Genomic DNA, 24,684 nt, shown 5'->3' on the forward strand with positions numbered 1-24,684 from the left:
CCTGTTGGGCTGGAGGGTAGGGGCCTGGCACCAGTTCTAACTGGGTACCTGCCCAGCCCAGGCCACCTGGACAGGAAGAGAGTGAGGCTGGACCCAGGGTTGTGCAGGTGGGGAGGGAGGGGAGCCTCTCCCCTGGCCCATCAGACCTGGGAGGGTTTCCAGAGGAAATTCCAGCCTCTTCCCCGTCCCCACCCCAGCAGGAGGGGATCTGGGTTCCAAGAGCTGAGGGGCCTTCCTACTCCCCTCCTGCTGAGGGTGGGTCTGTTGGGGGTGGAGTAAGGGCACCAGGCAGCCCTGGGGCTCTAGGCAGAATTTTCCTCCTCCACATCCATCTGCAGCCCAAGAGCTTTGCCCCCCCCTTGCCATTCCAGGAGCCCCCCCCCCCCCAGTGTTGGGAGCTTCTTGGTGTGTGACCACAGGTGTCGGTGGCCCTGGGCCTGCGTGGCCAGAGGCTCTCAGCGCTCTGTCCCTGGTAGTCCCTCTAGGCCATCAGCGATCAGCACTGTGAATGGAGTAGATCCCATGTGGGTCCTACAGCTCCCCGCAGAGGCTGCTTCTGAACTGCTCCCAGGGCCCTTGTGCCCTGGAAAATGCCAGCACCCCACAGGGGTACCCCGAGGGCCCTCAGGTGTGCAGCTGGCTTCACATCAGATTCTGTCCTGTAGGGTCTCATCCGTCAGCTGGAGGAGTAAAGGGCTAGGTGTCCCAGGCTGGTTTCCAGATGTCCCAGGCCCCAGCAATTAGTCCCTGGACCTTGAACCCATCTGATGTGTGGGGAAGTCAAGACACAAAGAAGTGGGTCATCTTGGTCCAGGGGAAGACTGGCTTTTCCTGGGAGGCAGGCAAGAATGGAGGGCAATGGGGTGGACGGGTACACAGGCCCCCTCCCGGTGCGGCCAGCTTCCCTTCCACCAGTGAGTGGGTGAACCCAACAGCCTCTGTGGGGAGGTGGGGGAGAAGTGGGGGAATACTTCAGGTTGAAGGCTGGGTCCAAGGGGTCAGCACTTGTCAGAGGCTACCTCCATCCGAAGCCTTCTGGATGTGGTCTGGGTCACCAGGGCCTGCCTCAGCCTGGGCAGCAGCTGGTCTGGGGTGATGGTCACTGGGGCTCAGGAAGGAGGCCTCCAGGGTCCTCTATTGCAGTGACTCTCACCCCTTCTGACCTGATTGGGATGGATTTTCAGCTCCCAAAGTGGCTTGTCTGGCCCTTTGCAACCCCTGACAACCCAGAATTGTCCAGGCTGCCCTAAAGGCAGTGTGAGCAGCGTCCGGCATTACCTCACCCCCCAGTCCCCGCCACAGCTGCCTCTCCTGGCGCCAGCCAGTGGCCCCCACCTCTTGGTCCAGCTGTTTAACTCAGGTGTCCGGCTGTCACGTCCTGTGGGGTGGGGCTAGGCAGGGCAAGGGGAGAGCTCAAGGGTGCCCCCCCTACTTCTTTAGAAGTCAGGTTACCCTCCCCTTTGAGCTGCCTGGCAGGGGTGTGGCCAGTCCTGGACCCTCAGGCCCACTGACCAGATGGAAGAACAATGGGGGTGAAGACTCCCCAGGGCTCTACAAGGGCTGGTGTGGGTGTGGCCTGCTGTGCTAGGGGGAGGGATATCAGATGTGTGTGTCTGCGTCTGTGTGTGGTCTGTGTGTCTCTCTGCCTGGGTTTGGGGGTGAGGTGGGCTCTAGCATTGGAGGCTGAACAAGACCTAGAATGGGGTCCTGCTCAGTACAGTCCTGGCTCTCAACACCCACCAAGGGAGAGGTCCCCAAGACTTCTCTGGCCACCAAGCTGTGGTCCTAGCTCTGTCCAAAGTGTGGATGATTAATGAGTTTGGGAACCCACCAGAACCCACCTCAGGCTGGCCTGGCTCAGGTAGGCTGCTGCCCACCCTTGGGAGGCCCTGTCTGTAGCTCCTAACTCCCCAGACAAAAGGTAAAGTGGAGGGCAAGCTTTCTCTGTAAGTATGTCGCTGGCCTGGGTGTCGCATGGACACTGCTCTCTCTGCCCTCTGCCCACTCCCTCCTTCAGCCTGGGCTGGACCCCCCAGCCAGCCTCTGGGTGAAGCCTGCAAAGGATGCTGGGTAATTCCCCTCAGTGGCTCTGGGTGGGGGCATGGATGGGCTCCTGGGGTGGCAGACCTCCCAGGCACTGCCCGGGGCACAGACCTCACAGGCTCCCACCCTCCCAGCTCTGCTGCTGGAAGAGCAAGCCTGGGACCAATTACTGAGTCCCTGTGGGCTGGACCCTCCTGTTCCTGGAGGATGGGGGTGGGGTCCCCATTGGACACAGGTCCAGGTGAAAGGGACTCGCTGGTCTCCTCAGACCTCGATTTTGGAGCCAGGCCATCCAGTTCAGATCCTGCCTCATGTCCTTGAGACCAGGGCTGCAGGCCTGGCCAGGTCCTCATGCTTGTCCTTGCGGGGCTGCTCCTGGGGAAAGGTGGGGAATGTGAGATGTGGGTCAGCCTCCACCTCCACCTGGGTTGAGTGGGAGGGGCACTGAGAAATGTGTGCAGAAGATCAAGGTCCGGTAAGATCCATCAGAGGTCAGGGGTGAGCAAGGCTCTGGGAGTCATGAACTCAGAAGGGGTTCAAGGACAGGGGAGTTGGGAGTTTTGGGACAGAGCTGGGCAGGCCACCCGGTGGCCTGGAATCAAGTGGCACACACATGTGCATGTGTGTCTCTGGCCCAGTGATAGGGCTGGTTCAGTTGGACACTGGGACGCATGCCTGGGGAGAGCCGGCTTGCTCTGCAGAGAGCTGGTCTTCCAGGTGCTACGGGCCTCTCCTGGGAAAGGACAGTGGGTAGGCAGGGTGAGGGTGTGGCAGCTCTCCAGTGGGTTGGGTTTGGGGTCAATGTGTGATTCCCAGTCACATGGGCCTGCAGCTGAGCAGAGCTGTGGCTGTGGAACCGCGTGTCCCGGTGCTCATGGGGCACGGGGCTGGCGAAGGGTCTGAGCCTTCTGAAGGAGCAGAGGGGTGTGTTGCTGCCACAGTGGGTGCCTCAGTGTGGTGAGAATGGGCGCTTGTTGTGCAGGGTGTTGGATCTGGCCTGAGTGCTGCTGGGCCAGCAGGACTGAGCTGAGGGGGGTACAGGGCCTGGGGTGGGGGTTGGGGAGGCCTGTGAGTGACAGCAGGCTGCATGGTAAAAAACCATGGACAGTTGGGGTTAGGTCATATGTGGTGGGAATGACTTTTGTGGGTGTTCCAAGTGTCAGCTGGTGCTGCACTGGACAAGAGTTGGGATGTTGAGCTGTGTGAGCCCTTGAGGGCTTTGTCTGGTTGTGTGTGTCCTGGGGTGCTGCTGCTGTGTGCCCCCCCCCTCAGCAGGGGCTCCATGGGAACCAGGCTGGGGGATCCGGCTGCTCTAGGTTTCCTTGGCAACAGCAGGGAGGAGCCAGGAAACACCAGCTCAGGAAGGAAGGCTGCAGCTGCGAGGAGGGAGCCGAGGGCCAGCCTGGCTGAGCAGGCGCCAGACACTCTGTCTGTCCACTTGTCCGGCGTTCTTGCCCCTGGCTCCACTCCCATGCCACCCAATCTGAGCACCAGGCAGCTGCAGGTACCACTGTCTTTATTCAGATTTCAGTGCCCTGGGTCTGGGTCTGAGGCTGGCTGTTTTACAGAAGTTGTGCCCTGTTCCCCCCCTTAGTGGCTCTTGGTGGAGCATAGGTGGGGCTCCCTGTGTGCCCTGTGTATGGGGGCCATGTGTGGGCACACTTGAGTATCCTGGGTCCTGGAAGTGTGGTACCCGCCTGACTGCCCAGCCCTGGGCTGGCCTGATTCCACACTCTCCTGCCTAGCTCTAGTGACAGTCCTCAGCTCCCCAGGGAATCATGGAAAGGAGCAGAGCCCTCAGGTGGTCCTGAGCCCACTAGGCCCTGCAGCTGTGTTGACAAGTGGCTTTGATGGTGGGGCTGTCAGATGGGCTGGGAGGGTCTGTATTCTTAGGGACCATCTATCCCTTCTTTCTAAGGGACAGGAATCATTTCTCTATCCATTAATTTGTGTTTATTGAGCATCTGCTGTATACCAGGTCCTATTCTAGGAAGTGGGGATGTGGCAGCAAACAAATCAGACCCAAGTCCCTGCCGGTGGGGAGCTCCAGTCTTGAGGGAGAGACAATCAGCAAATCTACAAACAAGTGAGAATAGGTATGCCAGGCTGTGGTATTGCTTTGGGGAATGGTGCCATGCGCAGAGGAGAGGGGCTGTGTCAGGGGTGCCACTGACTTTCATGAAGTAACCCTTGAGCTGCTCCTTGAAGAAGAATTTGAAAGACATGAGGGGATAGTTTGGAGAGTGTTTTATGCAGAGGGACCAGCATGTGCAAATGCCCTGGGGCAGGACAATGTGCAGGCCTGTGGGAAGAGCAGGGAGGGGGCTATGTGGGACCTGGGAGGGTCTGGCTTTTTCCTCTGAAGGAGACGGCAATTTGGAAGGGCTTTGAGCAGAGGAGGGGTGTCACCTGACAGCTTCCACAGCCTCAGCACAGTGCTGTATGGAGATGGGCCTTTGTTGGGCTAGGTGACAAAGGCAGGGGGTCTGTGCTTGGACTAGTGCCTGGCCAAAGTCACCTCCCAAGGCCTGACTCCTCAGTCCCCCATTCTGCCTCCCCCATGAATTTCTTCTCTCTCTCTCCCCAGAAGGGCAGGGCCAGTGTGCCTGGCCCCCGGGGTTTGTTGACCCCCTCCTTTCACCCATAGCCCCTGACCCGCTGTTGCCTGGAGCCCCTGGGGAGAGGAGGTGGAGTGGCCGCCAGGCTGGCGGGCTGGCAGGGCAGGGAGGGCCGTGTTTCTGGGAATTGTGTGGGGGAAGCGCATTGTTAGAGCAGCCTGGAGCAGGCCACGGGCCTCTGGGGGATGCCGGCTACCTCCCCCCAAGTGCTGCCTCTGGGTGGGGGGAGCTGGGTCTGGGCCAAGGCAATGGGCTGTCTAGGGACTTTCCAAGAGACACTGCTTTGGGCAGGCGGCTCTTCCCATTCTGCAGACTGGGAGACTGAGCCACAGTGGCAGAGCCAAGACACGCACTGGTGCACAGGACGGGGGACTCTTGCTGGATCTAAGTCCCTGGTCACTGCCTTGCCTGACCTCAGAGGCCAGTCTCTGAGGGCGGCTGGGTCTTTATCCCAGATTCCTTGTGCTGGGAACCTGGGGCCACTATGGTGGGCCAGGGGTTCTGAGGAACAGGGTCAAGAAATGAGTGGGTGCTCAGCCAGGAGAGAGCTGCCTGCAGGATAGCAGGGGATGGGGGTGCTTCTGAGGCTGCAAGACCCCCCTCCTCCGCCTGAAGCCATGGGACGGGATGGGGGCCATGTGAGTTTGGAAGCACAGGCCTTCCCACAAAGGCCCTGCCCTAGCCAGAAGGGAAGCATGGATGCAGTCCACTGGGGTCATGGCCTGCTTTGGATGGGCGGGGGGCGGGGGGCAGGGGACACAAATAGAAAAATAAATGGCCTGAGCTTCTGATGTTCCTGTGGACTGAGTAAAGGGGAGGAGCAGGCCTCTGGGCTAAAGGTGTGTCCAGGCCTGTGTGGGGTGTCGTTGGAGTGTCCCCAGACCCCTCCCAGGGCCATGTCTGCACCCCTCAGCCCCCTGGACAGAATGGGGCTCCTACAGAAGGCTCCTGAGTAAAGGGGTGGAGTGTGGAATACCAGGAGGGAATCCATCCCTGCAGGATGAGCTGAGGGGAGGGCAGCCCCAGGGGAGTAGGTCAGGCTTGGTGCATGGGGGTTGTGGAGTGGGGTGGGTGGGTGGGTAGTGGCGGTGGTGTGTGTGTGTGTGCTTCTTGAGACATCATGGGAATTGAGAGAGGCCCCCCGGCGCTGGGCTGGTGGTGTCCAGGATGGCTTTCTGGAATAAGGGTGGGGGTGCGGGTGGGGGTCTAGGAGGTAAGTGTGCTGTCTCCCACCTGAATCCTCTGACCTCTACTAAGGAACCCCCTATTCCCACACATCCTCCAAACCCAGCCTGGAATAAGGCGAGGGCAGTGCAGGGAGTGGGTCTGGAAGGACCCAGCCCTGGTGGGCACCCTGCTGTCTGTGGCCAGGTTCATGTAAGCCCCTGGAAGGAGAGCCCCATGGTCTAAAGTCACCCTCTGGGAACAGCTTGCTGAGGGCACAAGAGGGTCTGCCGGCCCAGGCAGCTTGTTGGGGAAACTCCTTGGAGAAGGAAGTTCCCAAGGTCGGGTAAGATCCATCAGAGGTCAGGGGTGGGCAAGGCTCTGGGGGTTATGAACTCATAAGGGGTCCAAGGACAGGGACTTCTCAGGTGGGAAGTTGGGAGTTTTGGGCTTGGCCAGTGCCACTTCAGCTTGAGCCCTGGCGAGGGTGGGACCCACTACAGCCTCCACAAGTGAGGACCTCTCTCCAGGACTAACCACAGCCCCACTCTGGCTGCTTCAGGGTGGTGGCCCCACCTACTGGACCTCCCTAGGGGGTGGGCTTATGCTTGGGAGGCAGGCCGGTCTGTGGCTCACTCCTGCCACCTAGAGGGTGCTGCTCATGCTGGGCCACATAGACTCAAAGCAGCATCACCCCACCTGGACCCTGCACTTCACTCACCTGGCATGGAGCCACACCCCTCCCCTGCGGTGGTGGCTTCCCTGTAGGACTGCACTGCGTAGGGGTTCAGGGCATCTATCACAGGGGGAAGGGCTGTGGCCCCCAGGTTCCCAGCGTGGAAGCCATCTGCCTCCACTTGAACTGTCCGCCTCCTTCTTCCATTACCTGCCTCCCCGGATGCCCCGCCTCACCCCCACAGGCTGAGCCCTCTGCTGGGCACTCATTCTGCAGGGGCCCCCACCTCATGGCCATCATCCTGGTGGGGTGACAGTGTCTCGGTCTCCTGGGTCTGCAGCATCAGTGGGCCTCTGATGCACTGAGACATGCCAGGCTCCTATGAGCTGTCTCCCAGAGGTGGAGACCACCCGGCTCCTCATGGAGGAGGGGAGAGGGTCAGGGTGGGTAGGCAGTGTGGGATTTCCACTCCCTCCTCATGGAGGAGGGGAGAGGATCAGGGTGGGTAGGCAGTGTGGGATTTCCACTCCGGCCAAGCAAGGGAATAGCTCCTCCTTTCCTGTGACCTTTAGTGCACAAATGGATATTTACAGAGTCGCGCTAGCATGTCTTTGTGGCTTAAAACATTCAACCCGGCCAACACATAGAAGCATCTTTTTTTTTTTTTTTTCTTTTTAATGTTTTTATTGATTTTGAGAGAAAAGGAGAGAGAGAAATGGAAACATCGATGAGAGAGAAACATCAACATCTATGGCTGCCTCCTGCATGCCCCCCGCTGGGGATGGAGCCCAAAACCCGGGCATGTACCCTGACTGGGAATCCAGCTGGTGACCTCTTGGTGCATGGGTTGACGCTCTACCGCTGAGCCACAGCAGCTGGGCAGAAGCATGTTTTATGGAAATCCCCTTGCACAGGATAATAGGAGACCTCTCCTTGCCAGGGGCAGTCTACCCAGGCAGGGTCAAGGTGAATCCTCAGGCTGATTCTCCAGGGTATCTGCATGTCCGCTCCCCTCCCAGCACTTTGTGCTGATCCATCCCGTGGAGAGATCAGATGGGGACTGGCCTTGAGGCTGGCTCCTTGGCAGCAACCTACTCCAGGGGGCTGTGTTGACAGCTCAGACTCTGCCCCATTGAGGCCTGGGCCAAAGTTGGGCAAATGGCACACACCCTTCTTGACAGCCCAGGTGAGGCTTCTGAGAGGCCTGTCCTTTTGACTCTACTCTTAGGGACCAGAAGCTGTTTTGAGGTCTCTTGGATGTACATCTCCCTGCTGCAGAGGGTAGAGACTGAGGGCTGCTCCACACTGACCATGTGGGTTTACCTCCCATCCCTGTGCTCCAACTTTTGTTGGATTCCCAGTCGTGGTGCTTAGACGTGGTGTCAGCACAAAGGGGAGTTCCCTCTGAGCAGTCCTTGAGTCCACTTAACCTTGTCTGTGTGAGGTGCTGGCTGGGCAGCCTCATGGAGACGTCCTTGCGGGAGATGGAGAGCCAGATTTGCAGTCCTTGCAGCCTGATCTCCAGGGCTGGTTTCTCTCTTACAGGACCCTGGCCAGCTCCTTGTTTTGGTCAGTTGTCAGAGGGGTTGAAGGGTGTGTGGCTCCAGCCTCCCTAGTGTCCCAGTGTTGCTGGACCCTCAGAGGCTGCACACACTCTCGGACCAGGAGATTTTGGCCTTGAGGACTTGCATGGTTGGGCTGGGCTCAGAGCTGTGGCCCAGGCTCACGGTGATGGGGAGAATCAGAGCCTGTCTGTAAACTGGCGGTGCTGTGCTCATTTGTTACAGGGCCTCTGTCCTGGAAAAACCTTTGCTCCCCAGTTCCATGCTTTTTCCTTATAATTACTGAGGAATCTCATAACCTGTGTTTCTCTTTTCATTGGCTGCTGGGAAACTCAGTTATATCTAAGTAATGCCACTGAGAGCCCGAGGCATGGTCAGCTCAGGTCATCTGGACAACCCATCTGCCACCTGGCCTCACAGTTACTTGGCTTGAATTTTAGTGACTGTGGGGCCCCGACAATGGAGGCTTCAGTCCCCCGGCCTCTACCCTCCCCCCGGCCCTGTGCCCCTACAGCGCACCGCCCGGCGCTGCACTGCGGGGAGGCGGCAGACACTGGGTGGCGCGCTGACGCCTCGCCCGCCCGGCCCTCCGGGGCCCCGCCCGGGGCCTCCAGCAGCGCGGCGAGGACACCCGCCCGCTCGCACCGTCCTGACGGCAGCCCCGGGAGGCAGCCACTGCCAGCGTCCCACTTCACAGCCGGGGAGACCGAGGTACGGAGGCTAATGGATGACTGGCCGGGATTCGCCGGGAGCTGGCCGCCGTGCCCCTGGCGCCTCGCCCGCCCAGCCCATTCCTCTCCCGGACCCGCCGCCGGCTTCGGCTCCCTCCCGCCTCCAGGCGCCGCGCGCCGGCCTCGGGCGCCAGGGCGTCTCCGCGGGATTGGCTCTAGGGCACGGGAGTCAGGGCCCCGCAGCTCCGCGACTGCCGAGGCTGGCGGGGGAGGGCGCCCCGCGGGCGGAGGGGGGCACGCCCTCTAAGGCGCCTCCTCCCGGCCCGCGCAGGGGGCGCCCGGCCCGTCCGGGGCGGGGGATCGGGAGGGGCCCCCCGGGTCCGCGCCGCGCCAGGCACGCACAGCCCAGCCCCACGCGCCACCGCGGCGCCTTCCACCGGCTAACAGGACCGTCCTGGGGCTTGTGGGACTGCGAGTCCCCCTGTTCCGTAGGCCTGTGGTGACGGCCCACGACGGGACTACAATTCCCAAGGAGCCGTGCGTACCCTTGTGGCTCCTGGGAGTTGTGGTCCAGAGCGGAGAGAGCGAGCGCGAGACGGGCGGGCATGGGGACTACATGTCCCAGGATGCAGCGCGGCTGGCGCGGGGGCCGAGGGTTTGAACAGAGGGTCTCCCTCCCGCGGCGGGGCTGCGTCGGCTGCGGCGGGTGCGGGAGGCGGCCGCGGCCGGGGTGGCGTCCGGGCCGGGAGGCTGAGGCTGAGGCTGGCGCGGCGGGCGCGGGGGCGCTGCCCCTGAGGCAGTGATGGGCAAGGAGGAGGAGATTGCGCGCATCGCCCGGAGGCTCGACAAGATGGTGACCAAGAAGAGCGCGGTGAGGGGCGCGGACCTTCAGGACCCCGGGACCCCCGTCCCGCCGAGCCCCCGCCGAGCCCGCCGAGCCCCCGTCAGGGCCGGGGAGACCCCCGAGGGGCAGGACGAGACCCCGCCGGCGGCCGAGCCGAGACCCTGCCCCGGCCAGCCCTGCCCATCACCCCGCACCCACGGCGGAGGCCGCCATCGGGCCTGGACCTTGTCCCGCAGCCACCGCTCTGGACGCAGACCCCGGCCGCAGGCTGAGGCCCCGCAGGCCTAGGGCCGCCCCTGCCCTGTCCCCACTCCCAGCCCCGCGGGGGCCGGGCAGCGGCGCCCCAGCCCCGCATCCTCGCGGCTGCCCCCGGGCTGGGCCGCGGCCTCGCCGCCCCTGCGGGAGCCGGACCCGGCGCCGGCCGCGGGCCCTCCTCCTCCACCCCGCCCCTCGAGACCAGGTGTCCCTAATAAACGCGTTCCCTGCTTGAGCCAGGACTCGGCCCGCAGCACCTGGGGCGGGCGCACAGCGGGGACCCCGGGGCCTCGGGGCCCCGCCCGCGGCGCGCGGGCCTTTGCGGGAGGGGCCGGGGCCTGGCGGGTGGGCTGCAGCAGCCCCGAGCCCGGCACCGGCGCGCCCCGGCGCGAAGCCGCCTCGGTGGGTGGGGCGGGCCCGGCGCCCCGCCCCCGCTCGCGGGGCCCTTGGGTCCCAGGCCGGGGGTGGCCCCGGCGGCAGAGGGGGTTCAGTCGTGGGCTCGCCGCCCCTGCGCGGCCACCCGGGGCTGTGTGCTGGCCGGGGGGCCTTGGGGCCGCGCGGGGTTGAGCTGACCCGGCCTGCGACGGGAGCTGGCTCCCGCTCTCCTCCACCCCGCAAGGGGCGCCCCTCCACGCCGGGCGCCTGTGGGCCGCACACGGGGCCGTGTGGGCCGTCTGTAGCTTCTTCCGGAGATGACCAGGGAAGGAAGCTGCTTGCCCCTGAAGGACACAACACCCCCCGGGGCTGGGGCACTGAGAGGTCCGGAAACCCGTGGAGGCGGGTGGGGGTCGGCCGCACGGGGAGGGGCGTGCGGAGGGAGCGCCGCCGGTCCTGCCCCGGGGCGGGGCGGGGGGGGGGGGGCAGCTGTGGCCCTGGCCCGGGCCGCGGAGGTGGCGGGGTTGCGCGCCCCGAGGGGAGGTGCCGAGAGCTAGCAGGGGCTCCTGGTGGGTCAGCGCCCACAGGCCCGGGGGAGCCGCCGTGCTCGGGGGTCGGTGGCTGTGCTCGCGCCTCTGGCTGGAGCCCGGGAAGCTGGCATTGTGAAGCCTGAGGTTCGGTCTGCGGAAGATGAGCAGTGGCTGGCACTGTGCCCTTGGCCCTGGCGACCATCTGTCCCCTCTGAGGAGGTCACCCCAGGGCTGTATCCTGAGCAGAGATGCCACCCAGATTGGTGGTCGGGGCAGGCCAAGCCCTCCCACGACCTGGGCTGCAGGACACTGAGGCTCTCACGACCTTGGGTGGCTGAGTGGGGTCATCTCTGCCCCTTTAAATGAGAGACACCCACACATGAAAACATTCCTGCGTTAAAAAGTGAGGCGTCTGTGGAGGGAAGAAAAGCAGGGAGGGGGAGGGGTGCTGGTTGCTGAGAAGGCGGCATTTAAACAAAGCTCCCGAGGAAAGGAGGGCACAAATAGTTGGGCATCCTGGGAGAGACAGGCCCCTGGCGGTGGGAGCAGCAGATGGGAAGGTCCTGGGACCAGCAGCTTGGCACACCCAGGGAACACTGAGGAACCGTGCCTGGTCGCATGAGTGCTTTGAGAAAATGTGGGGCAGGAGAGTGAGGAAGAAAAAGGAGGCCAGGGGTCTGGGCGAGGGGTGGTGGCTGGTTGGGGTGAGTGAGTGCTGGGGAGATTGATTTGATGGGGCAGGGCTGGGTGTGGGTATGGTGGAGGTGCCCTGAGAGTTTGGCCTCATCAGGGGACACTGGCGGATCCTGGGTCAGCTCCTTTCAGCTGGTGAGTGGGCCACTTTAGGAAGAGGCTACCTGACCCACCTGGGCAAGGGACATGGGACAGAACGGGGTGGGCACCCCTGGGGCTGTACCTTCCCCTGGCTCGGGCCCTCCAAGGCGATTCCTATCCTGGCTTGGTCAGTGCCCGATGCTGTGTGAAAAGTCACGTGACCTGTAATGCCAGCGTTGAGTGCACAGCCACTTCTCGTTCCTGTCCTCCCTGGGCATTGGACCCCAGGTGGATCTCCAAATTGTCACTGCCTTGTATCTGCCCCACCCTCCTGTGTTTGTGGGCTTGTCTACCATGATCTTAAAATCCTCCATGAAGGTACCCCTTTCTCCTTCTAGGAGGGAGCCATGGATCTGCTGCGGGAGCTGAAGGCCATGCCTGTGACGCTACACCTGCTCCAGGTAGGGCCCCCCAATGTCCCCTGTTTGGGACAGCTCCAGGGACAGCTCCTGGGGGCCTAGCAGGGCTCCCTGGCCCCCTGCCCTGTCCTTGGTTAGCACAAATACTTTCCCTGAGGAGACCATCCCTGCCTTTTTCTGTTTTTCTGAGATGGGGAGGGTCATCCAAGGGTGCCCCACCACTGAGACTCCTAGGTCCCAAATGTGGCAGTAGCCCTCGGAAAGAGTGTCCCCCTTCCCTTGCTGATCCCAGCCCCTGCCCGGTGGGAGCCTCCAAGGGTCTTGAGGGTCTGACACCTGCCCCCAACCCAGGCTCTTGCCTTGCAGTCCACCCGGGTCGGCATGTCTGTCAACGCCCTACGGAAGCAGAGCTCTGATGAAGAGGTGATCGCACTGGCCAAGTCGCTCATCAAGTCATGGAAGAAGCTCCTGGGTGCGCATCAGGCAGCATGGGCTGAGCACTTGGCAAGGGGCACCTTGCTGGTGCTGGCCAGCTGTCCCTGAGTCAGGGCCACCTGGGAATGGGGGCATCACAGACCCATCCAGGAAGCCGGGGCTCAGGGTTGGGAGGAGTGAGGCTTGTACGTAGGGCCAGGAGAGAGGAGAATTGGGGGTGGGTGTAGGGCTTGGGAAGCCACACAGGAGGAACATGTCAGGGCAGCAGAGGGCAAGGAGTTGCCCCCAGCCAGGGGAGCAGAGCAGGAGGAGGGGAGAGAAGGGCCAAGGGGTGAGGAGGAGGAAGGAGGGGAAGGGAGAGAAGGTGGAAGGTGGCAGAGGATGGGGGGCATTGCCACTCAGAGGGATTGGAGCAGCCTCTTTCTGGGGACAGCAGGGCGGCTGGGGGTCACAGAGGTGCCCACCTGTCTACCTGGAGCCCCCACTCCTCCTTCCAGCCTCTCCTGGGCTCTGTCCAAAGCCTGCAAAGTACGGATGTGTGTCCTGGGCCTCCCTCCAGTCCTGCATAGCCAGAGGGCCACATGCTGAACAACTGTTTATTTTGGTCGCAAGTGGGATGCTCCTCATCCCGTGGGAAGGCCCCCAGGGCAGACTAGGGTCTCAGGAGCCTAGTGGGGGGTGTGCTCAGTGGATGGGGGCTCACTGTGGTTCCCAAGGTCCAGTTGGGGAATGGGCACGTACTGCCCGCCTGTAGTGATTGGCCTTTGTCGAAGTTCAAATGTGTGTGTGTGTGTGTGTGTGTGTGTGTGTGTGTTTGTGTTTGTACTCAGGGATCACTCTGGGTGGATGGCAGCCCCCTCCGGCAGGACGAGCAGTGGGGTGGACCCCAGAAAGGCCCACAGGCAGCCTGCTTGAGTGCGCAGCATGTGTGGGAAAGGTGTGTGAGGGCTCTCCTGAGTCTGGGCAGGAGAGGTGCCCAGTTGGTCATTAGCAGGAAGGCTCAGCACGGGGGCTGGGTAGGGGGCAGGGTTGGGGGCCTGGCAAGTCAGCTGAGGCTGTGCTTTGGAGATCTCCCCTCCCTGGCCTGGCCCTGCCCTTCCGCCTGCCTTCCCCTAGCCAGCCAACCCCCCACCCCCTTTCTGGGCACTTGCAGATGCTTCAGATGCCAAAGCCAGGGAACGGAGGAGGGGCGGGCCTCTGCCCACGACGTCCTCGAAGGAGGGCTCCGAGGCCAAGGATCCCAGGTAGCGCACCTGGAAGGCAGGTGCACACCCTCTGCCACTGGGGACCTACTTGCTCAGCACGAAGGTGCTGATTTCTGTGCTTCAAGCACGATGACACATGAACATGGGCCCTTTTAGCCTCTTGGAGGTGACTCTCCCTAGGCAGTCACACCTGGCTGGCCTCTTGGTGATGCCTCCCTTCCAAAGCTCCTCCGAACACTGTCTTCAGCCCAAACCATCTAGGGGTGAGGCTGTGTCCAGGCTGCAAAGAGGTGCTGCAACCTTGAGCGGGCTGGTGGGAGCCCCCTTCCCACATCCCTTGGCTCCAGGCGGGTCTTGGGCTGGTTCTCGGGTTGCACACCCCTTGAACTTGCATCACTCACTGCTGGCCTTGCTCTCCCTCGTGGGGTTATAGGGGCATGAGACTGTGATGGGAAGGCTGGAGAATGCAGCCTGAACAGCAAAGAGCCCCGGGGTGGGAGCTCCCAGCCCTGTGAGGGGCAGCCATGCTGGTGGGCAGACCTGGCCTTGGGCAACTGCCTGCCCCACGTGCCTCTCCCCGATCTGGCAGCTGGTGTTGGGTGGTGTGGCCCAGGGATCTGGGCCTCCCTGGAGGCGATGCTGTCCCCATTGTGCCCCTGTTGCTGGGGTGGGGCATGCCCCACCCTGCTGGGCAGACCTCACAGGCACGCTGGGCTGGACTGCACATGCCCAGGGTCATGGGCTGCTCTCAGGGTGGAGCAGATGGAATTTAGGGGAGACTGGCTGTGACACTGGCTTTACTGGTGACCAGTGTGTCATGAGCTAACATGGCCCGAGCGGGCCTCTCTTTATCCAGCCACAAGAGGCCGGAGCTGCCCAGGATGCTGTCGACCCCGAGGATGACCACATTTCCCCCAGTGCCGGTCACCTGTGATGCTGTGCGCAACAAGTGCCGTGAGATGCTAACGGCCGCCCTGCAGACAGACCGTGAGTGCCCAAGTGATGGCCCAGTCCACAGTCACTGAAGCCACGTGGGTGCTGGGTGGAGCCAGCAGGGCGGCTGGTCAGGGCTGCTTCTTGCAGGTGACCACATGGCCCTCAGTACGGACTGTGAGCGCCTATCGGCCCAGATTGAGGAGTATATCCTTTGTTCAGGGCTTAAGTAAGGGCTGGGGGTTTCACTGCCCTGGCGCTTTTGCCAGGCTGTTGGGTGGTGGGGTAGGTGCACCCCAAGCCTGCTGAGGGCTGATTCTGCCTGCTGGTGGGGCCTGGGTCCCCGGGACCTTGAGCCTGAAACTGGGACTCAGCCAGGACTGGGTCCGGGGTGGGCTGCCCAGCAGCCCCTCAGCTCACCTCCAGACCTGGGTGGGCAGACTAACAGAGCACTGGGCTCCTCTTCCCATCCCAGCCCCCACCCCTTCTGACCCCACTGGGAGGCCCTCCCTGGCCTGGCAGGGTGGGTGGAGGGCAGCAGCCTCAGCCTAGGAGGATGGGTCCTTAAATGCCTGCACGCATCTTCCGGGATGTGGGGAACACGGACATGAAGTACAAGAACCGTGTGCGGAGCCGCATTGCCAACCTCAGGGATGCCAAGAACCCCGACCTGCGGCGGAACGTGCTGTGTGGCACCATAACGCCCCAGCAGATCGCGGTGATGACGTCAGAGGTGAGCCTCCCCGCCCCTCCCCCCATGGGTGGTGCTGTCGTGTGAGCTGGGGCTGAGCAGCTAACCGGGTCCTCCAGGAGATGGCCAGCGACGAGCTGAAGGAGATCCGCAAGGCCATGACCAAGGAGGCTATCCGCGAACATCAGATGGCCCGCACAGGTGGCACACAGACAGACCTGTTCACCTGCAGCAAGTGCAGGAAGAAGAACTGCACCTACACACAGGTGCGCCGCTGCCACCACTCGGGGCCCCATTCTCAGAACTGACCCTGTGGGTGGGGTCCACACTCTTGCACCTGGACACATGGTGTGAATGGTGCCAGGGCTGGGGCTCAAGCCAGGGAGTGATGGTCACTTTTGGGGCCTCTCCCCTTGCCCAGGACCCCTGGTCCCCAGTAAGCAGTGTCTGAGGGGGTGGGTCCTGCTTGCTGTGGACACTGAAGTTGGGACACCTGGCCCAGCCCAGCATGGAGGGGCCTGAGGACTGTTGCTATTGGCGGGAGGGGGTGGGCCCAGGCCCATGGAAGCTATGCTACTGTGGACCCCAGGAGATGTCGGGGCCCTGGTAAGAGGAGAGTGGTCAGGGTGGTTGGAAGGCTGGGTTGCTGGGGCAGCCTCAGCACAGGTCACCCACAGAGGCCCCAGGGCTGCGAGGCCATCATGGGTGGCCTCCCATGCTGTGACTCTAGGGAAGACCTGATGCTTGGGGCCTCCCACTCCAAATGATAGCGTCTCAGTTCCCTCTGGGCTGGGGGCCCTCACCACGTCTCTCCCGCAGGTGCAGACCCGCAGCTCTGATGAACCCATGACCACATTCGTTGTCTGCAATGAGTGTGGGAACCGCTGGAAGGTAGGTGGGTGAGCCCAGGCCCTGCAGCCCCCTCCTCTGGGGGTGGGTGTCTTCAGCCCATGTAGGATCCAAGTGGTGCGAATTGGGGGACAACCCTGCTCAGCAGCCTCCTGGGAGCTCTGGAGAGGGTAGTAGAGACCCCTCCCCTACCTCCTGCCCTGTGGGGTCACCAATGCTGAGTGGTCAGATGCCTATCCCCCCATTCCTTGCAGTTCTGCTGAGCCTGCAGCGGTGGCCAGTGCTGGCCGTTGCTCTCCTCACATCCTGTCGACAGACACAGCTTCTCTGGAGACCCGCTCTCTGCCCTCCAGGCTGTCCCCAGAAGGCAGCACACCTTGCCCTCCCCCATCTGCAGTGCACCTTTCTCCCAATTATTAAATGTTTCTTTTTGCCACTGTGCTGTCCTTGGCTTTTGGCTCTGGTGGGCCATGCACAGGCTTGGGCTGAGGCAGCCCTCCTTCCTGGGGTCAGGTGACACTTGGGTGTGGCCCTGGTGGAGCAGTGCTGCAGGGAGTGGGTGGGAGTGGGCCTTGGCACAGAGGACCTGAGTCTCTCTCCCCAAGCACTGCTGCTCAGGGCCCAGGGCAAGCTGGGTCCCACAGTGTCTGCTTGCAGCCCTTTGTGATGGCTAGTCCTCACTCTGCCTGGTTTTGGAGGCAGAAGGGTGGGGTTGGACCCCCGACTGGCTCTTGGGGCCCCGGACCAGATGCAGTATTGAATCCCTTTGTGTCCCAGAAATTCATGGATGGAGTGGCCAGCGCATGCCTGAGAGACAGTGGAGGTAACCTTGCCTGGCACCTGGGGACCCTCAGGGAGGTCACCCCCATGTGTACAGCCCCAACCCGCTAGCCTCCAGGGATGAACTTTGATGTGTTCCAGGACCCTGCCCATCCAAGACTTGGGCAGTGCTTCTCATTGCATCACTAGTTTTGGCAAGGTGCTGAGGGGCCACACCTCCCGGGGTCATGGCACCCTCACCTTGCAGGGCCCTCATTTGAGGAGGGGTGGGGTGGGGCAGAGCTCCTGGGGCAGGTCCCCTCAGAACCCGGCTGCTCCTCTGCCCTAGGTCTGAGATGTGGAAAGAGAAGAGACTTGTTTTAAAAATATCTTCAATAATGAGAAATCCCATTTTGGGGGGAGGCAGAATGGAGATAAATATAAAAACTTTTTTTTTTTTTTTTTAATAAAATACAGTGAAGACATGTTTCCTGGTTCAAAATTAACGAACATAGAAGAGAAAAACTGGGTCCTGTCACCTTGAGCCTGGTTTGGACGTTCTGGGTTTGATTCCCAGAAGCAAAGAGCTCAAGCTAGAGGGTCTCGCCAAGTCACAAAACTAGACAGTACAGAGGCCCTCTTCACCAAAGGCATTTCTTGAGGTCCCTGGCTGCCTGGGGCAGGTGCCCAGTGAGGCTGGTGGGTCCAAAATGCCTCCTGGAGGGTCTTCCTCTCAACAGGCAGCTGGTCAGCACACCTGCCTAATAGGACCTCAGGGCACTAGGTTCTCTGGGTGGCAGGTGCTCCTGGCCTGCCCTGCACCTGGAGCTCCTGCCTAGGACAGCCCCAAGGGTGCTGGGCCTGGTGTACCTGACACCAGCTGCCACACATGTGGAAGGTGACCTGAGTCTCTGCCCACATGAGGGGGCAGTCTAGGCCTCATGGGAAGACTGGGAGTCCCCCCGGAGCAGCAGGGCACGGTAGGCGGGGGAGCTGAGGAAGCGGGGGTAGGAGTCCCGGTGCATGAGCGTGTAAATCTGCAGCTGCGCGTCGTCAAACGTGTGTGCAGACGGCTCCTGCATCTTCTTGTTGATGCCTTCCCGGACGCGGGAGTCCAGGCTCACCTCCTTGGGGGACAGTATGGACACATAGTCCTCGTAGATGAGCCGTGCCTTCTCGTCCACCACGTGCTGGTTGGCCTCAGCCTTGAGCTCCTCGCAGGCCAGCCAGAAGAGCATGTTCTCCTCGCTGTACTCTGTGCGCAGGAATGCCCGGAACGCACTGCGGCCCGCGGGGCTGTGCATCAGCTTGTCAAAGGACTGCGCCCAGCTCTGCACCTCCTCAGGGCTTGGCGTGCTGCTGGGGCACCCGCCGCCAGGTCAAGCACCCGTTGCTCCCCCCAGCCCCCCAGCCCGCAGATGTTCAAGACCCCAGACTCACCAGGCTTCGCAGCTGGGGAGGGGCTGCAGCTTGCTCTCCCCGGAGGCCCGCCATGCTCGCCGTCGCCCTTCACTCCTGATGGCAGACACACAGGCCCTTGTGTGAACATGGGATGCTCAGCACGTGTAGGTGTGAGGCCTGGGGCTCTCAGCACGCGTGAGCGCACTGCAGGTGGCAGCCCTGGGATCTGCTCCTTCTACCCCTCCTGTCCCAGACTCAGGGCCAAGGCCGCTTCAGCTGCATTTGACCCAGGCCCTCTCCTGTGTCTTGCCTTTGGGGCTTTCACAGGCTCCCGGGGTACCCCCCCCACCCCCGTGCCTAACCTCATTTGCCCCCTTTCTTCCAAAGGCCCCACTGATGGAATGGGAAAGCTTCTGGCCTGAGAGGTTGACTCCCAACTCCCCCTAGGAGCCTGTCTTCCCTCCTGTGGCTCCTGGCACCATGTCAGGGCTGGCTCCCAAATCCATACCTGGCTAACAGACACCTCACACCAAAGCATCCGCACAGAACTCAGCACCTACTGCCGCCTGTCTCACCCTAAACCCTCCCTTGGCCTCTAAAGCCAAACTCAGTGAGTCCTAACTCTTCATGTTCTCCCATTCACAGGCCACCCCTCTTCCACCTTGAGTCTGGGCTCAGGCCTCGCTTGCTCATGGGTCAGTTGGTCCCCCTTTGGTTTCCCACAGTGCTGTACTCAATAGTTGAGGGCCGGAAGCCTGAGTAGCGCCAGGCCTCTGAAAGGCACAAAAACTCCAACAGCTTTCCAAGTGCCTACAAAACCCTGGGACCACCTGGAAGCCCCACACCCACTCTAGCACACTGCCCCTTAGGCTCGTGCCCATTGTCCCACGGACAGGTCTCTGCTTAGCACCCCTCCACCTGATGGTCTGGCCCCCTCTAGATGGCCCAGGGCCAGCTCTAGGTGGTGTAGGTGGTGTGTGTGCTGAATAAAAGGACAGAGGGGCACGCGCACACAGGGCCTACCAGTGCCTGCGCACCAGGCAGAATGCCAAACACAAAGGGGCCTGGGCATTGGCTACCGGCTACCAGAACCCAACAGCCCCTGGATAAATGTGGGTGGCAGAGGAGTCTTGCCTGCAGGCGACACCTCAGAACCACCCAAGGGTCAGGGAGTGGGACCTTGGGCCCAGGTCTGCTCCCCCCCCCCCCCCCACGTACCAGGAGCAGCTGCAACAGCAACACCAGCACAAGCAGCAGGGGTTGCGGCTGGGGGCAGCCGGGGGGGCCACATGACTGGACATGGAGGGAGGCTGGTCTGCCTCCTCTGGCCCTGTGTGCTGGGGGAAGATGGTCCGTCTCAGTCACCGGGCAAACTGCAGGCCCACCCACCTCTCCTCACAGTTGCCTGCTGGTGGCCATGCTCCCAAGGGCAGAACCCTTCCAGCCTCCCAGGTGCTGGTGGGTCCCTCAACTCCTTGTTGCCCTCCCAGTTTCCCAGGGGGCAGAAGCAGGGGTGGAGGTGGTGCACCTGCTTCTCAGCCTCATGCGCGGTGGGCATGGGTGGGTAGAGGTGGTCGCCTGGGCTCCGTGGTGCTGGCTCAGGACCCTCACCACAACCTGGGGGTCTGAGAAGAGAGGCCACGGTTCTCAGAGAACCTGAGACCCCAGCCCCTGCATGCCCCCCGGGGGGGGTGTCTTGAGAGTTGCCTTCCTCCTTCCTGCAGCCCCAGTGGGGCCGGCTCCCCTGCCTGCACCCCCACCCCAGCCTACACCAGGGCTGCCAAGGGTGCACGGTTGTGAGGAGGGGACCCGACGAGAACTCCACAGAGGTTCTGGGACACCACCATCTGCTAGGTCCCTGGGAAGCCGGAAGCCTGGGTTCCTCTTTCTTGGTTTCCGGCTCCTGGCCCCTCCCAAAGAGGCTGGGGGCCCCAAGAGTCTGGGGCTATCAGGTGGGTGCATAGGGGTGGTGATCAGACATTCAGAACCCCCATCCCAGCTCCCTCCATCCTGGGTTTTCTGTGCGTGGGTGGGGTGGGGTGGTGGGCAGGGTTGCTTCCTACCAGGAATCCGGATCTGCCTGTGGGCCCCAGAGCAACAGGTCTGTTCACTGGGACTCAGCAAGGGGCAGCCGACTATGCCTGAAGCATGAAGGGTCTGAGTGGGGAAAGGAGCAGGACTTCCTGAGGGTGTGGGAAGCGGGGCTCCCGCGGACCCACCTTTCCTCCATCCTAGATGCGGTCTCTGGTGGCTCCTACCCCCAGCTGACCACCTACCGCCAGGTCCCTGGCCTCCCTCTCCCCTTCCCCCACCAGGCTGCGGAAACCGCCGCCTAGAGACAGGGCGGCGGGCGGGCGACGCCGAGGGGGGCGGAGATGGGTGGAGGTCGGGGCAGGACGACGCAGTGGGCGGCAGGGGGGTGTCCTGCTCCCGGGTTGGGCTGCGGGGTACCCTGGGGAGGCAAAGGGTGTGTCCTCAGCGTCTGCGCAGCACTGGAGGCGCAGGGAGGGTGGGCGCTGAAGGCACCAGCCTGGCAGCCGCGTGTGTCCTCCGCGCGGCCGGCCGTGGATTCCAGTGCGCGCAGCGACAGCACAGGGCAGCCAATCAGCGCCCTGGAGGCAGTTTTGAACACCCCCACGACCGCCCCTGCCTGTGCCCACCTCAGCCCCGGCGAGGGCCCGCAGGGCGGGGGAGCCCCCCGCACCCCGTGAGAGCGGTGCTCAGGGAACAGCACGTGAGTTACGCGCACTCAGGGCAGCCCTGCCTCCAGGGCCTGGGCACACAGAGGCCCCTGCCTGGACCCGCATCTGCCCCGTACCACTTTGGGATCATGGCAAGGGGCGGCACGCTCAACCTTGGGCCCAGGGGCTCCCAGCAAGCAGATAGGGAAGCAGCAGCCCCACAGCCTTTCCCTCAGGGGTCAAGTTTCTAGGGAAAGGAAGGGGTGTGGCAACCGCTGAGGTCTAGTAGCTGTACCCCAGACTGCTGTGACTTCCCCAGACAGAGCCTCTCTTCCTCCTCTGCACCCCCACCCACTGTGAGTGGGGGCAGGGACTCAGTCCTATCCCCTACCCCCTAGCATCTGAAGAATATACCTGCATTGGCTGTCATTTCCAACTCAGCTCTGAATTAGAGGGAACCTGTCTGAGGGTGCAGGGCCCAGGTGCTGGGGTTCAAGTTTGGGGCAGGGGGAGGTCAAGTTCCTGCTGTCCAGGTTGCAGGTCCTTGAGCTGACGCCCTGCACCCTTTTAAGGCTGGTTGGGTCATCTGTGCCCCCAGGGCACCCACTCCCTCTCCTGGGCAAGTACAGGTCTGAACGGAGGTTCCCACTCCTCACCCTGGCATTTGGAGAGGGGGCTCCTGCCCCAGCCCCAGCCCCTCCAAGCTTGGTCGTCTCCCCTGCCCCCCAGTCTGGAATGAAAGAGGCTGGACAGGCAGCAAGTCTACCCTCTGGGGACAGAGGCTCCCTTGGGAGCAGCTGCTGCTCTGCCCCACAGAAGGAAAGGACTCCCCAGTCCAAAACAAGATTGAAATGTTTGAAGACCCAGGAAAATGCCATAACCTTTGGGGGTGTTTGTGTGTGTGCGACAGAGGGGCTCCATTCCCTCCTGACCCTCCCCAGTACCTTTCTCATCTGCTACCCCCTCCCCCCCCCATTTGGCTGGTAGGGAGAGCCCCAGACTGTCTCCTCCAAGGCAGGCCAGTTTTCCTAACCCTGGTGACCTTCACTCCCAGCCCACCTTTCCAAATGGGGGGCGCTCGCTTCTCTCTGCCCCCGTTTCCGCTGGTAGGATCTGGCCTGGAAAAGCCTGTCTCCTTCTGCAGGGACCCCCTTCCTCCAGTCTCCCACCCTCCCACCCCTACCTGAAGGAACTCGCCATGGCGCCCCACTCACCAGCGACCCAAAAGGTGAGGTGGGGGCGGGAGGGGCAGGCTCGGCCTGGGCCCCACCCTGGCTGCCGGAGGGGCGTGCACCGCAGCAGCAAGGACTCAGGTCAGACGGCAGGAGGGTCTCCCGCGGCGTTCTGGAGGGAGGCCGGCGCCGGGGGGCCGACGAGCTGGGGGGGGGGGCGCGGCGCCTCCTCTGCTACTCGCAGGGCAGAGAAGCTGCCAGATCCAACCGAGCGGGAGCGGACAGGGTGTCCCGCTTCGGCCCCTCCCCACCAGGCTGAGGGGGGCGGGAGACGCGGAAACCTGGGTTCTTCCGCCCCCCCTTTGAGCAATCACTTCCCCAGGCTCTGAGCTACGAAAAAGGGGAACCCGGCTGCAGCGCCCCCTCCCCCACGCGCGTGGAGGCGGACTCCAGTCCAGCCGCGGCCCAGGGTCCACGTGGACCCCGCGGCGGAGTCCTGGGGTAGGGACCCCAGAGCCTGCTCGCGCGGCTCCCGCCCCGCACGGGCCCGCGGCCCGGGGGCGGGGGGCAGGGCCGTGGCCCTGGGCGCCACGCGCGCGCACTCACCCGCAGCGTCCTGGGGCCGCTCGCGCCGCCGGGCCCGCGCTCCGAAGTCCGGCAGGCTCGTTGCGGACGGGGCGCGGGGCGGTGTGCGCAGGCGCCGGCCGCACTTCCCCAAAGCGCGGGGCAGGGACTTCCTCGCGCTGGGAGGCGCCGGCCCGCGCGCGCGGCGCGCCCCGCCCCGCGCTCGGCCGGCTCTGCGCACCCCCGCCGCCCGCGCGCCCGCCCGGCGCCTGGGTCCCCGCGGTCCTGCGGCCGGGGTGGAGGTGCGGTGCTGCTGCTAACGGGCCTCTGGCCGCAGGGCGTCCGGAGCCAGCTCCGGAGCAGCTGGGTGTGGCCATTCCCCCGGCTCTGCTCGGCCGGGCCATTCTGGCTCTGCCGGTCCTGTGGGTGGCACGAGACGCTGGTCCAGTGTCCCCGAGACTCCGGCATCCCCATATGCTACTTGACCCGCTTGAATAAGAGGAGGCCAATGGAAAGGACTGCCGTGGACCCGTAGTTGCTCTGCCCGCCTCTCCCCGGCTGGGGTTCGGAGCGCGCTGCCTCCGTGTTTACGGGGCTCACCGAGGAGGCAGGGGTCCTGGGCTGCGGTGAGGTGGATGCTGGGCATACGGTTTCTTGCATCTGGAGTCACCAAATGTCTTAATCCGTGGGGCCTTGGCTGAGTCCCTTCTAACCCCTCCTGTTGCCCCAGGGTGTCCTACAGTTTAAAGCCACATCGTCCCCTTTGCCAGGAAAGTCCTGCCCCTTCTCTTTGGGGAGCTCACCTCATATTCTATGAGCTGGTACAGCTGTTAGTTCAGTTTCTCATCCCAGCCAGCTTTCATCCAGCGTCACAGTGGCCCTGACCCTGCTCTGGAAATGGCCTGTAGGGTGTCTGCGCACCCCTGGTCTCAGACCATGTACAGCTCCTGTTCTCCCGGCAGGTGTTCAGCCTGCTCAGCTCCTGGTGCCGGGTTCTGTTCACAGAACAACTTCCAATTGCACAAGTCACCTTGTATACATGTTTGCTGAACTCTGAGATGTAAAGGGAAGTGGAGATTGTACACTGCTCTTCATTTATTCAGCAAGTACGTGGGTGTCCCGTGTGCCAGGCAGTAGGACCCAGCAATGTGCGAAACAGACCAGCCCTGGAGCAGACAAGAAACAGACTGCACACTGGGTGAGGGGTGAAGAGGGCAGGGAGAGCGGAGGAGGGAGGGTGTGCAGGGCTGTGCTGTCCCCACAGAGCCTGGGAAGGTGGAGGCTGTGCTGGAGGAGGGGGGGCAAGGCAGAGAGGTGACAGGGTCCTGGAGCATGGGGTACTTGTTTTGTTTTTTTGTTTGTTTTTTTTCAGAGAGAGAGAGAGAGAGAGATAGAAACATCAGTGTGAAAGAGACACATCATCATATGTGCCTTGGCCAGGGCCGGGGAACGAGCCTGTGACCAAAGTATGTGCCTTTGGCTGGAATTAAACCCCAGACCCTTCAGTCCGCAGGCCAATGCTCTAACCACTGAGCAAAACCCGCCAGGTCCTGGGGCATCTCTTGATGCTGTGGGCCCAGGGAGCCTGGCTGCCATGTTGATAGGCTGACTAGGACGGGGGCAGAGGCCGAAAGCCTGTCCAGACAGGGAGCAGCTGCTTTTTCTTTAGCCCTGATAATAGTCCTCAGAGGTAGGTCCTACAAAGATGCACCAGTACCTGGTCAAGGTCAGGCTGATCCCTTGGTGTGGGGTCTCCACCCACCTGCTGAGAAATGTGAGGGGCAGCTGGCCGTGGGTGGGGGTCTAAAAACTTCTTTGCCCCCTTGGGTCACTCCCCCATATCCTCTGGCCACTTGGGCCTGCTCTCCATTTCCCTTGCCTCAGCCTTTCTGTGTCTCCTGCACCTCCTCTGGGGAGTCTGTCTCTGTAGAGTGTCCCTGTATTCCATGGGAGGAGCCCAGGTGGGCTGGGCAGGAACACACTCAAGGCCATGCAGCAGGTATTGGTGGAGGTGAGATTTGAACCCTGGACCTTCTGTCCAGAGCATAAGTTTGCAGCCCTGA

The 24,684-nt window shown here is 62.7% G+C and overlaps 2 protein-coding genes across 11 annotated transcripts; one reads left to right on the forward strand and one right to left on the reverse strand.

Moving 5' to 3' along the window:
* The first annotated feature begins 3,483 nt into the window (after nt 1-3,483).
* TCEA2 (transcription elongation factor A2) lies at nt 3,484-16,595 on the forward strand. Of its 8 annotated transcripts, none has more exons than XM_016202022.2 (10): nt 3,484-3,547; nt 11,911-11,973; nt 12,298-12,403; nt 13,520-13,610; nt 14,428-14,558; nt 14,640-14,711; nt 15,083-15,237; nt 15,315-15,461; nt 16,015-16,090; nt 16,299-16,595. In XM_016202022.2, exons 1-10 carry the CDS (start codon nt 3,515-3,517, stop codon nt 16,559-16,561), a joined length of 1,137 nt encoding a protein of 378 aa, XP_016057508.2. In that variant the 5' UTR covers nt 3,484-3,514; the 3' UTR covers nt 16,562-16,595. The 8 variants fall into 8 exon arrangements, with proteins under 8 accessions (XP_016057508.2, XP_087675387.1, XP_087675384.1 ...); XM_087819261.1 differs by lacking the exon at nt 3,484-3,547 and adding an exon at nt 9,506-9,605 and having other exon boundaries at nt 14,655-14,711; XM_087819258.1 differs by lacking the exon at nt 3,484-3,547 and adding an exon at nt 9,507-9,605.
* A 515-nt stretch (nt 16,596-17,110) lies between these two features.
* RGS19 (regulator of G protein signaling 19) lies at nt 17,111-22,608 on the reverse strand. Of its 3 annotated transcripts, XM_087819263.1 has the most exons (6): nt 22,100-22,608; nt 20,268-20,361; nt 19,733-19,829; nt 19,423-19,541; nt 18,244-18,339; nt 17,111-18,159 (listed from the first exon to the last, which is right to left on the reverse strand). In XM_087819263.1, exons 3-6 carry the CDS (start codon nt 19,760-19,762, stop codon nt 17,736-17,738), a joined length of 669 nt encoding a protein of 222 aa, XP_087675389.1. In that variant the 5' UTR covers nt 19,763-19,829; nt 20,268-20,361; nt 22,100-22,608; the 3' UTR covers nt 17,111-17,735. The 3 variants fall into 3 exon arrangements, with proteins under 3 accessions (XP_087675389.1, XP_087675390.1, XP_087675388.1); XM_087819264.1 differs by lacking the exon at nt 20,268-20,361; XM_087819262.1 differs by lacking the exons at nt 20,268-20,361; nt 22,100-22,608 and adding an exon at nt 20,424-20,439 and having other exon boundaries at nt 18,244-18,318.
* Between the last annotated feature and the right edge of the window lie 2,076 nt (nt 22,609-24,684).

Source organism: Miniopterus natalensis, chromosome 7 (genome assembly GCF_054644295.1).
Source record: "Miniopterus natalensis isolate mMinNat1 chromosome 7, mMinNat1.hap1, whole genome shotgun sequence".
Taxonomy (NCBI): domain Eukaryota; kingdom Metazoa; phylum Chordata; class Mammalia; order Chiroptera; family Miniopteridae; genus Miniopterus; species Miniopterus natalensis.